This window comes from Grampus griseus, assembly GCF_964374135.1.
Source record: "Grampus griseus genome assembly, chromosome: 20".
NCBI lineage: Eukaryota > Metazoa > Chordata > Mammalia > Artiodactyla > Delphinidae > Grampus > Grampus griseus.
Window position 1 is genome coordinate 43,288,235 of NC_139014.1, and position 13,708 is coordinate 43,301,942.

Below are 13,708 nucleotides of genomic sequence, written 5' to 3' on the forward strand. Positions count from 1 at the left end.
CGCTTACTTCTCTAGCTCATTTCTCATTGGTTCCTTCCCCTCAGCCCCAGTATGTTTAAGTCCATTCATGAAGAGCTATTTTCACTTGCCCAGTGCTATGGTCTGAACACTTGTGTCCCCACTAAATTCATATGTTGAAATCCTAACCCCCAAAGACTGTGGTGTTAGGAGGTGGGGCCTTTGGGAGGTGACGAGGTCATGAAGGTGGAGCCCTCATGACTGGGCTCAGTGCCTTATTAAGGTAGAGCGGTCCTTGCCCCTTCTACCATGTGAAAACACCATGAGAAGGCACCAGCTGTGAGCCAGAAAACGGGCCCTCACAAGAGCACGACTATGCTGGCACCTTGATCTTGGACTTCCCAGCGTCCAAAACTGTTGAGGTCAAGTCCCCCGAAAACTGAGTTCCTCTACCGAGTTAATGATTAACCTCTTTACCCAAAACATTATTCCTTTTCTTGTCCAACACCTGTTCCCCTCAAGATTGAGGGGTATCAAAGGGGGGATTGAAACTGCATACAAGCCCCCGTGCCCCTGTCCTTTAAGATAACAGCCTTTTGCTTTAGTCTCCCAGGCCTCCCCTGAGTCTCCAAAGGCTGGTTCAAGAGTTAATGATTAGGAAATGCGAAGATGGAGAAACAAAGAACACCTGTTGGACCGGGAAACTGGTACAGTTTAGACTCTAGACGAGTCCCACAGCAGGTCCCGAACACCCAGGCCCCTGAAAGCTACAGATACAGGCCCGACACACCCCCCAAGCTGTTCTCACCGGAAGCAGACCCCACCAGGTGAAAATTGCCAACCGCCAGCACTTAGAGCCCAGGCCGGTTGAAACCAGATGATTGGTGATACTCGAAACTTCACACTGAAGGCAACCAGTTCGCAAATAGGACAAGCCAACCAGGCTCCCTGCAGCCCCCTCCCTCACTCTCACGCTGCCTTTAAAACCTTTGTCTCCTAACCGGCAACTTGGAGATGGTCTTAGGACACTAGTCCACCATCTTCCCACGTTGCTGGGCTCCTGAATAAAGCAACTTTTCCTTTTCCACCAACACTTGTCTCTCGAATTGGCCTGTCGAGCGGCGAGCAGCTGAACTTGGGTTCCGTCCGGCCTTGTCCAGTTACACCGTGAGAAATACATTTCTGTTGTTTATAAGCCACCTAGTGTTTGGTATTTTGTTATAGCTGACTGAACAGACTAAGGTGCCAGACACAGTAGGACTGTGCTTGTCCTTCTCTCCTCCCCCATCCAGCTCCTGACCGTTCCTAGAATTTACCTGGATCAGGTTCCGCTTAGCTAATGGTTCCTAGCCCCCTGGGGCTCATTTTTGCCATGACTTCACCCGCAAGTATTCCCTGAGCCCTCAACAATGGGGTGAGCGAGCAGAGTAGCTCAGCTGAGCTCCCACTCCACTGCGCTCCACTGTGACTCCCAACTATATATGTCATACACCTCTTCCACATATATCCTCATAAGAAGATGACAAAATGTGCCTTTGGATAATAAGCCCATAAAAAGATGCTCAAAATCATTGATCATTAGGGAAATGCAAATTAAACCCACAGTGAGATACCATGACACACCCACTAGGAGAGCTACAATCAAAAAGACAGACAATAACAAATGCTGGTGAGGATGTGAGAAAACTGGAAACCTCATGCATTGCTGGTGGGAATGTTAAATGGTACAGCTACTTAGGAAGACAGCTTGACAGTTTCTTAAAAAGTAAAGTTTACCATATGATTCATCAATTCCCCTTCTAGGAATTACCCAAGGATAATATGAACATATGTTCACACAAAGACTTATGCAGGAATGTTCAAAGCAGCAATATCCATAACGCTAAGAAACTGGAAACAACCCAAATGTCCATCAACTGTGAATGGAATAACAAAATGTGATATATCCATGCAATGGAATACTATTTAGCAGTATAATGGAATGAAGTACTGATACACGTTACAACATGGATGAACCTGAAAAACATTATGCTAAGTGAAGGAAGTCAGATACAAAAGATCTCATATTATTTCATTTATGAAATGTCTGGAAAACACAGAGATAGACAGAAGATCAGTGGCTGCCTAGGAAGGGAGGTGAGGCTGAGTTCGGACTGAAAACAGGGTGACGGCAATGTTCTAAAACTAGATTGTGGTAATGGCTGCACAAGTCTAAGAATTTACTAAAAATCATCGATTTGTACATTTGTAATGGGTGAACTTTAAGACATGTAAATTATATCTCAATAAAGCTTTTAAAACCGTGCCATTGACCTTTTTAATACTTAGAGAATCAGTACAGAGGCTTTCAACTTGCAGGCTAGATGGGGAGGGGACATCTGAGGGGTCCTCTGAAATGCACCCTCTTTGGTTCTGAATCTGATGCTAGAGTTGACCAGAAACTCTGAGTTAACACCTTTCTTGCCAGATGGTGACTGCATCCTCACTGCAACCAAAATTGTTTTGAAAAGACTTGGAGTTCCTGAACTCTCCTTTAATTAAGTGTGAAATTCCCATAGCTACCTCAGCCTTTGAAGATGAAACCCAGGAAGGTAGTTTCTCCAGGTGGAGAGGAGAGTATGCAGAATTATGATTCTACTTGGAGTTTTCCTGTGCAATGGGGGGCTGGCTGCATTTAACTCCTGGTGAGCTGGGCTCACGCAGCTGCCTCACTTTTCCCTGTGGATTAAGCTCACGTCAGAGTTGTTGATCTGTTAGGTGGGCCACGAAGTGAGGTGAGTCAGGGGTAAGGTGAAAAGCTAGGTCCCATCTCACCTTGCTCGGTCACTGTTACCATTTGGCAATGCTTCTCTCCAACACTGGTAGCTAGATCTTCAGAGTTCCATGTGCAGCCTTAACTGTACCTGCTCTCCTAGGCTGAGTTCTGGCTCCAGACTGGCCCCAAGGCCTTCTACCTCTGCCAGCCTCAGGTTCCTTCCAGAACCTGGAGGGCCTGCTGCAGCCCTGTAACCCCCCAGGAGGAAAGGCAGCTGCCTGGATGGGTGGAATCCTGGCCCCCAGGCAACTCTCCTCCCCACTCTCTCTCCCACCCCCTTTCTGTCCCATGGCTGCCTTCTCTGCCAGCCAGAGGGCAATTCAGACCTCTTCTCTCTGCAGCAGCAGGGCTCTCAAGGAATCTGAGAGTCTAGAAGCACAAGGTTCCACAAAAATAGAATTCTTATAGAAAACTCAAGAATCTCCCAAAAGAAACCCTTAGAACTGGGTGTCAATCTCTTTTTGAGTATCTACTGAGCTTCTGATTATCGCCAGAAGAAGCACGTGGGGGGAAATGTCAAAATACATATACATTTGCCCATAATAATAGAACTCTAGAGCTGGAAGGCATTTCTGAGATCAACTAATCTAATCCCCTTAAATTACAGATGGACTGACTGATGTTCAGGGAGGGGAAGTGGGCTGGCTGTCTAAGGAGTTCTAATAACCAAGGCAGGGACAGTGGGGCTTTAGCATGGGCCATGAGGAAAACACAAAGAAAAGAAAGAAAGAGTATTCCCTTCTTCTGCGTGGGGGGCCACTGAGCCAGCAGGATGTCCTAGTTCTTTGGGACACACGCTCCTCCTCTAAGATTCTGTCTGTGGTCTTTAGTTAGATGGTTAGATCCATCTCTTTAAACATCTAAGCCGGCTCCTTCAATCTGCTCCTGTTTCCTAGTGAGGGGGGCAGATCATGCTATTGTGGTTTAAGGCAAGGACTCAGGAGTCAGACACACTGAGTTCAAATCTTGCCTCTACTGCAAAGTGTTTATGAAACTCGGCCAGGTTATTAAACTTTGGTGACTTAAAAACATGTGTCACTGGGGTCCATCACACAGTATTTTCTTTGTACAAAGGAATTTAGATAAATCTGCTGCCTCAGAAACAACTGCATTGTGAAAATGGGAAGGAATCCTTTAAGAAGAGCTGTTGCCTTAACCAACTGACCACAACATGAATATGGATCAATGTAGTCTGACTGCATATTGGGAAGACAGGCCTTTAGTGCTGGAAGAGGCCTCAGAGGCTTGGCTCTTTAACCATGCCAGGCTTCTCCCATTAAATCCTTCAAATACAATCACAGAGCCTTTTCTTCCAGTGAGCCATGTTTATTATTTTAGAAGCCAGCTCCTTCCACCGTGGGTCAGTTCTAATTGTTTGAAAGGCCTTCCTAATATCGAGCTGAAGCGGGTTTTGTTTTCTTCGGGCAAATGATGTCTACAGGCTTTGTTCTTATCTGACCCACCAGGCTCTTGTGAGGACAAGATGAGACAAGAGATATGAAAGTGCCTTGGAAAACAGAAAGCTGATCCACTTTCAAGGTATTATTTCTTAAGGTAATAAATATATGAAATGTAGCTTTCCTTTTTTTAGACAAACAACTGGCAGATTAATGAAAATATCAAAGGTGTTGTACCTTGACTTCAGGTATGTATAGACTGGCTATCCCAGACGTGTGGTCTGGCTAATCTTAGAGTTGGTGAAATCACTTGATTTGTATTCATTTCCTATTGCTACCACACAATAAGGGCTTAAAACAACACCCATTTATTATCTCACTTCTGTATGTCAGAAGTCCAGGTGGCTCCTCTACTGAGGGTCTCACAGGGCCAAAATCAAGGTCCAGTTTGGCTGGACCCTTATCTGGACACTCTGGGGAAGAACCTGCTTCCAAGCTCATTTGAATTCTTGGCCGAATTAAATTCTACCAGTTGTAGTACTGAGGTCCTAGGTGCATGCTGAGGCTGGGGGATCTCTCAGCTCCTAGAGGCCACTGTACCATCCTTGCACAGGGCTCCCTCCATCCTCAAAATCAGCAATGGCATGAAAAATTCTTCTCATGCTTCAAGCCTCTCTGACCTTCCCTCTGCCCTCAGCCAGGAGAAGGCTCTACTTTTAAGGTCTCATATAATTATACTGGTTCACCTGAATAATTTCCTTTTTGCAGTAAAGCAAAATATAATCATGAGAATAATATCATCCTATTTATAGTTTTCACCCACGTTCAAAGAAGAGGAGATGATACAAGGGAAAACGTCGCTGGGGATCATTCCTCGAATTCCACCTACCACGTGGTTCAATAATCATAACTGAGGAATGAACGTGGATGCAACAATATCTACCTGGAGGGAGGCCTCTAGTGGCATTACCAGGACACAGACTCCTGATGTTCAATATATTCATAGATAACTTGGATTAAGAAATAATTGATTAGATAGAAGGTAGACCAAAATTCTAAATAATTTTAGCAATTGAAAATGATGTGGTAGACCCAACAAAGTGAAATTTAAGAAGAACAAATGCAAATTAATCTTCCAAGCACTCGCATGTACATGGAATGGGGGCAATGTGGTTAGATGGCAAGTCACAGGAAAAAGACCCAGGGATTGTGATAGGTTCCCAGCTCAACATAAGAAACAGCACTAATAGAAGAATGTCCTTAGCAACAACCGAAAACAAATCTGTCCATCTTATAATATTTTAATATTTAAAATTTGAAAATTGTCCTCAGCATAAATACCTCCAATTCTAAGATCCATTCCTTACGCCACGTGGTTATGAGGTCCTTCATCACCTAGTGCTCATCTTTGTTTGCCTACACTAGTTGGTAAATGTCTTTCTCAAAACGTGACAGGAAGAACTGAGAGCAATGAGTGACCAAAAATACCAAAAATAACACACACTTAGTAACTAAACTTGAATAGTTTAATTATGCTTCATATTATGTGTATGGTTCAAATATAACTAGAAATTCTAGAAGTGACTTAAAAGGAGAATCAAGAGCATAATTCTTAGAATTTTTAATATGGGGCAGTAGATGGGAAAAATAGGAGATAAATTTACAAAAAAACAATTTTCTCCTATATGTAAATGAGAAGAAAGTTAAAGATATAATGAAATTAAGCAAAGATTTCTCAGTTACAACACCAAAAGCACAGTCCATAAAAGAAAAATCTGACAACCTGGACCTCATCAACATTAAAAACTTTTGCATTTCAAAAGATGCCGTGAAGAAAATGAAAAGATAAACAACAGGCTGGGATAAAATATTTGCAAACATATATGCAATATGTCCAGAATATACAAAGAAGTCTTAGAACTCAAAAAAGAGTACAAACAGATCAATCAAAAAATAGATAAATGATATGAACAGAAATGATGCCAAAGAAGATATATAAATGGCCAACAAGCACATGAAAATATGCTCAATAACATTATTACAGAAATGCAAATTAAAACTCAAATGAGATGCTACTTCACATCCACTAGAATGGCTACAATAAATAAGATAGATAATAATAAATGTCAAGGATGTGGAGAAATGAGAAGCCTCATACATTGCTGGTGGGGATATAAGACGATCCAGCCACTTTGGAAAATAATTTGGCAGTTTATCAAAAAGTTAAACATAAAACTGCTGTACTACCCAGCAATTTCTCCCCTAGGTATACACCCAAGAGAAATGAAAACATACATCCACGCAAAGACTTGCAAGCAAATGTTCACAGCAGCATTGTTTATAATAGCCCCAAACTGAAAATTACCTAAGATGACTATATAGACAAAATGTGTCATATCTGTAAAATGGAATATTATTCAGAAATAATAAATAACAAGCTACTGACACATGTTCTATCATGGATGAACCCCAAAACATTATGCAAAATGAAACAAGTCAGACACAAGAGACCACATGTTGTATTGTTCCATTTATAAGAAATGTCCGGAATAGGCAAGTTTATACAGACAGAAAGTAGATTAGTGGTTGACCAGGGCTGGGGGTGGGAGTGAGGATCAACTACAAATGGGCATGAGGGATCTTACTGAGGGGCATAAACATGTTGCAAAATTGATTTATGGTGATGGTTACACTACTTGATAAAGTTACTAACACTTGGAATGGGTGAAATTTTTGACATAAAATAAAGCTCAATAAAGTTGTTTTAAAATATATATACATAGGGACTTCCCTGGCAGTCCAGTGGTTAAGACTCCGTGCTTCCACTGCAGGGGGCACAGGTTCAATCACTGGTCAGGGAACTAAGATCCTGCATGCTGTGTGGCACGGTCAAAAAAAAAACCCACAAAAAACAAAACAAAACAAATATATATATATATATATATATATATAAAGTGAAGAAACAATCTTATATAGGACCAAAAAAATTAAAAACTACATAGAGATAACAATAAGAAACACTCAAAACCTATATGAAGATACTTATAAACTTTTCTGAGAAACATAATTGAAGGTATGAACAAAGAAAAACAAATCACATATTATAAAGATGGCCTGGCCATTCTTTCAAAATTAATTTGAAGGTTTTAAGGCTCACCAATCAAAACCCTAATAATTTATATTTTAGAACTTGACAAAATGATGAAAGCTCATTTGAAAGAACAGAAGAACTTTAAAAAAAAGGAAAGGAAAATGAAAATGAATGATACAGACCTTTACTATAAAAATATTACCACTCACAATAAAGTTACAATCCTTAAAGAGTATTGCATATAGATGGCTTAATATACTGATGAAACAGAGTAAGAATAGATACTTTGAAGCAGTTTGATAGACTCAAAATTGAATATGGTTGAGCAAACATCACAAACCAGTGAGGGAAAGGACCCATAACTCATGTGCTGGGCCTACTGACTACTTAGAAACAGCAACAACAAAACATTTAATTATATGCTCCCTAACATAGTTTCTATGGGTTTTCCTTTCCCAGGACTCCACACTTTGGAAAGCCATCTCTCCTCTACATGGAGTATTCCCATGGGGCTGTCAATCAAAGTATTTCCCACCTTGCCAGAAGCCGCCTGCCAATGCAGGGGACACGGGTTTGAGCCCTGGTCTGGGAAGATCCAACATGCCATGGAGCAACTAAGCCCCTGTACCACAACTACTGAGCCTGCTCTCTAGAGCCCATGAGCCGCAACTACTGAGCCCGTGAGACACAACTACTGAAGCCCACGTACCTAGAGCCCGTGCTCCGCAACAAGAGAAGCCACTGCAATGAGAAGCCCGCGCACCACAAGGAAGAGTAGCCCCCGCTCGCCACAACTAGAGAAAGCCCTCACAAGCAACAAAGACCCAACGCAACCAAAAATAAATAAGTAAAATTAATTTATTAAAAAAAGCTGTCCCACAAGGGGTGGGCACAAGGCTCAGCCTGAGCAAAATACTCCATCTCATTGTTTGCAGTAACTGGCTCAGAGACGGGCACATGATCCAAACAGGACCAATCAGGGTCCCTTTAAGGAGTTTGACATATGGTGCTGGGAAAGAGAGGGTCTCTCTTCCTCCTGGATCTGGCGTGGGCCATCTTTCCAGCCAAAGAAAAACAATGCAAGAAAGGAATCAGCTCTCAGAAGAGAGCAAAGCCATGATAAGAGAGAGACAGTAAAGCCCTGATAGCTCCCTGTTCAGGCCCGAAAGCTGGTTACACTGCAGCAAGCTGGACTCCTTCCCCAGAAGTCTGACTTAACAAGTCCTCTTTCTGTTTAAGTTAGTTTGAATTAGTTCAAGTTAAGTTAGGCTTCTATCACTTGTAACCAAAAATGTTTTTTTGTTTTTTTTTTACAAAAATGTTTTGATGAAAACATTCACTTTACTCAGTAGTCAAAAAATTTACCAAAGAATTAAAAAAGGTTAAAGGAAAAAGTAAAATAACATAAACTATAATACAATACAGGTGAATATTAAACTGATCTTAAAATGGGCAGGAACTTGCTAAGTGTAAAAGTAATAAAATGAGCAATGATAATAACAACAAATTCACAGGAGAAGGAAATCTAACAGCCAATAAACACATAAAATGCTCAAGCCTGTGAGTAATTAAGAACATCAAGATCCAAATGAGATACCATTTTGACTTATAAAGTTAATAATATTTTAAACAATAATACTTAATGCTGGTAAGGATATTGTGAGATGACCACCTCATAAACTGCTAGTGACAGTGGGAACAATACCTTTTTTAAGAATAACTTGAAAGTATGTATCATCTAATTATCCTGCTTCTTGGAATCCCTCCTGGGGAAATAATGAGAAATATAGTAAAAATTTATATATAAGTGAGTTCACAGCAGCTTTATTTTTAGCAGTAAGAGCTTAGATACAACTTAAATGGCCCATAATGTGGTTATGTTACATAAACTATGGGATACTTGTAAATAGAAGATAATCCAGCTACAAGAGGGGTTTAGAAGAATATTTAGAGAGTATATACATGATATATTGTTACATGAAAAAGTCTATGATATTTTATGTACAGCATATGGTGGCAATTTCATTTTTTCAAAATCTACATGAGAATGAAACAGACTGAATATTAACAACGGTTATTCCTGGTAACTTTTATTTTCTTTGTTTACAGATTACTAAGTTTTTCAAAAATAGTATCAGATAAAAACTTAAAAAGAATTGCTGGATCATATGGTAGTCCTATTTTTAATTCTCTGAGGAACCTCCATACTGTTTTCCATAGTGGCTGCACCAATTTACATTCCCACTAACAGTGAACTAGGGTTCCCTTTTCTCCACATCCCCACCAACATTTATTATTTGTTGTCTTTTTATGATAGTTATTCCAACAGGTGTGAAGTGATATCTCATTGTGGTTTTGATTTGCATTTCCCTAATGATTAGTGATGTTGAGCATCTTTTCATGTGCCTGCTGGCCATGTGTATGTCTTCTTTGGAAAAATGTCTGTTCAGGTCTCCTGCACATTTTAAAATCAGATTGTTTTTTTGATGGAGTTGTATGAGCTCTCTTATGTATTTTGGATATTAACCCCTTCTCAGACATATCATTTGTAAATATCTTCTCCCACTCAGCAGGTTGTCTTTTTGTTTTGTTGATGGTTTCCTTCACTGTACAAAAGCTTTTAAAAGAATGAGATTTTGCCATTTGCAACAATATGGATGGTCTTGGAGGGTATTATGCTTAGTGAAGTTAAGTCAAACTGAGAAAGACAAATACTGTATGTTTTCACTTATATGTGTAATCCAGAAAATAAAATGAATGAATATAACAAAACAGACTCACAGATACAGAGAACAAACTAGTGGTTACCATTGGGGAGAGGACTGGAGAGAGGGATAAGATAGGGGAAGGGGATTAAGAAGTTTGAACTATTATGCATAAAATAAATAAGATACAAGGATGTAATGTACAGCACAGGAAATACAACCAATATTTTATAATAACTTTAAATGGAGTATAATGTATAAAAACATTGAATCACTATCGTGTATACCCGAAACTAATATAGCACTGTAGGTCAACTATATTTCAATTAAAAAAACTTAAAAAGAAAGTGTAAGACTTTGCTAGTTGCGTCCTACCCAGCAAATCACCCTCAAAGACTCTTGCATCAATTATCTCTCACCCACTTGCAGTAGTGCCTGAGAAATTAAGAGGTACTCAAAATTGATAAGCTGTTGATTAAAACAGTACTTCCAGTACGGGGCTGAAAGGGGTGTTTGTGTGCGAACGTGAGGGAAGGGGGGTAAAGGGGGAGGAGATCATCCACAGGTTAAGAAACAACTTAGGAGAATGGCTTTTGTTCAGCCTGAAAAAGTATCTCCATTTAGTCCTTCAACTTAGCAGTGTGCCAAAGTCCTGTGACAATGGCTGAGCCATTGTACCTACTTATACATTCAGGTCCCATCCAGGCAGTGGGAAATTCCAAAGAAACAGGCACAATCAGTCAGACGTACTGTAATGCGGTTGTGCTTTTAATGAATGTGCAGAGGTTGTACGGATAAATTGTCCATTTGATTAATTCCTCTGGCAGGAGAGAATTAAACGTACTTAAGCTACACGCTAGCAAAAGCCGAATGCTCTTTAAAATGTGATTTTCTGTGTTGAGGCCAATTTCTTTCTGGGCAAAACATTTCTTGAGATAATAATGAAAGTCAATGAGAAAATGGAATTCACCATATAAATATTCACTATGTACTACTTTGTCAGAAAAGTATCTCATGTGCAAAACAAGGTCAAGGTCTGCATAGTATTTGCCATTCTTTGCAGCAAATCTTTCTTGCAAGTTCCTATTTGCATCCTTTCATATGAGAGGTGATAAACGCCTATTTTAGAAATAATTCACTGTCAAAACTTTACCCTTTCCCTCTATGAGGTATCTGGCATTAGAGTACTAGAGACCTCTAAACCCAAAAGAGGTAATTATCTTCTTCAACTCCTGGGCAGGTATGAAGACCCAGGGAAAAGACAGTGCTGTATTTTTTATCACTTGGAATGATAATGTCTGGTGTGCCTGTGGGTAGGAAGGAAATATTTTGAATGGTATGGGAAGCTGGGCACACTACTCCGAATCTCAGAAGTCATTTCCCTGCCTTTACACAAGGAGTATTTCGTGAATGCCTATTATTTGCTGGACACGGTGCTGGGTCCTGGGGCAGAGCAGAGAGCAAATCAAAGCCAATGTTTTCGTGGAACATACAGTCACAGTGAGAGACAGACATTAACCAAGTTGCTCAAATATATAATGGCTTCATTATTCTGTTCCGAGCGATATAAATTCCGAAACTATTAGCTCCAAGTCCAAGGCAGGCAGAAAAGCTCACTGCCAAAGAGAACACTCTTCCCAAAGCCCTCCCTGTTTAGGACTGGTGTGCTGCTGAGAATCATCATAAAGACAAAGAGCACATGAGAGGGTCCCCTGTGAATGAAGCTTGAGGTGGGAAAACTTTTCCCTGAACCCACAGTGAATGAGCCCCTCCAACTGATCATGACCCAGGAAAGCCCGGGTAAAAGCCCGAGATGCCCAAAGCCCCAGAGGTGCTGCAGCCTTTACTGTTCCAGCTGCAGAGGGACCTGCATCCCTCTGAACCTACGCTGTCTGCCTTTCGTCCTCAGCTGGGACAGCGAGCAGGGTGGTGCCCAGCGAGAGCGGGAGACAGCGTAGCGGCCGCTGCTGCTTCTTTGGGAGCCAAGGCACAGGTGGGGTCCTGTGTGGATCCCTCCTCTGAACCGACCTCCCCTTCCTGATTCTGTCATTCTTACAATAATCAACTACCCTTCATTCATCAATGGATAATAATTCAACATCTACTAGGTACTGGTGATAATAGCAACAAACAAGACAGACAAAGGTCCCTGAGAGCAAAAAAGTTTACATTCCAAAGGGGACTGCTGCCAATAAGCAAGAAGGCAAGTTCATTTCAGAATGTGGGAAATGTAAGGAAGAGGATAAACGGAGGGATGCATAGGGTTATTGCTGTGTGTGTTTGTAAATTTTTTTCTACATATGTCATATTTCCCTCAATAGAAGTGGAGTTTAACTTTTAGTCATCTTTGTATTCCCAGTGACTAGTTCAGGGTCTGGCATGAATTCATTTATAATGAATATGAATGACAGAGAGTATGGTAAAAGAAATTGTGAGCTCCTGAATGGTAGGGACCTTGCTCTCATCTTTGTATTCCCAAAGTGAGAGGTGCTAAATAAATGTGCCAGTTGATTGATAAGAAAATAGTCATAGGAATTATTTACTGAGCACTTATTATGCCCTGAACTCCTTAACAAGCATTCCTGTTTTTTATCCTTACAAAATTCACTTCAAGTGGGAGTTACTACCTCCATTTCATGGATGAATAAACCAAGAATCATGTCAAGGTTTTCATGGTCAAACAACAGCTGGTATGTGTCACAGCTGGAATGAGAATCCAGGTGTGTAGGACTGCCTAGTCATGCCTCAAAAAGTCTGGCTCATCGATTTGCTCCAGGGTTTGCTCTGATACGGGCTCTGCCCTACACCCTTTCAGTTTTATTTTACCTCTGTTGGGTTGCGTCTGGCCCTCCCCCTGCAGCTCTGTGGGCAAGTGACACTGGGTGGTCATTGGATGGTGTGAGCCAAACAGCAGGAGGGTTCTCTGTCAGTGGCTGACTCCAGTGCTCACCTGTCTGTCAAAGGCGTGATCACCAGGCGAGGTGTATTTCCCAGGTACTCATAGGAGTATAGAAACTGAGCATCACAGATGTTGGCAAAGCAGTGTTTGGCCTCGTCATCCCAGCGATGCCGCAGCTGGGACAGCCAGAGGAAAGCCTGGGCATTGTCCACCTAGAGAGGGCAGGCAGAGGAGGTGGGTGAATCACAGGGTGCAATAGGTAGCAGGCGGCCTCGTGGCCACAGGATTCACAGGGGTCTGGATGACCTGGGTGTTGGGTGTTGTGTACCGGTCAGGAGAGCAGTATGCTGCCCACCACAGCACAGGAAGCATGAGCCGCTCAGATGACGCTGTTTTGCTGGGGTTTTAAAGGCACGAGCAACCACCGTGATCCTCTCCCAGTTCCCTGGCTGGTGCAGAGTTTGCAGCCCCTGTGTTTTAGCCATATGTGAGCTTCTCCCTAACCTCAAAATTCACGGTGTAGGTGCCCAGAAAGAGCAACGCTCCTGTGAGTCTGGAACTCACCTTCTGAGCAATCATCTTGGCCACCACATCCCGGGCATGGACATCGATGGTGCATATGGTCATGACCTTCTGCCGGTCTCCCGTGGAGAGCTGGCCGATCAGCATGGTGATGAGGGTTTTGAGCTGGGCCACTTGTTTCTTGTAATAGTCCTTCATGGCACTCTCGTAGCCTTCCTCCAGCCTGGCAAATGCCATGCCCACCTCTGTGGTCCACCAGATCTGAGTGCAGGTCAGGGCCACCTGTGGCACCAAGAGTCACTTAGTAAAGCCATTACCAGG

The 13,708-nt window shown here is 41.8% G+C and overlaps 1 protein-coding gene across 1 annotated transcript in view; it reads right to left on the reverse strand.

Moving 5' to 3' along the window:
* The window catches only part of DNAH9 (dynein axonemal heavy chain 9), a gene marked incomplete at both ends in the record, with an annotated part of 299,172 nt that overhangs the window by 192,957 nt on the left and 92,507 nt on the right, over window positions 1-13,708 (reverse strand). Inside the window, 2 exons of the mRNA XM_082678963.1 lie at window positions 12,917-13,077; window positions 13,430-13,669. Coding sequence (XP_082535089.1) covers window positions 12,917-13,077; window positions 13,430-13,669 — 401 coding nt within the window. The remainder of the gene's footprint in view (window positions 1-12,916; window positions 13,078-13,429; window positions 13,670-13,708) is intronic.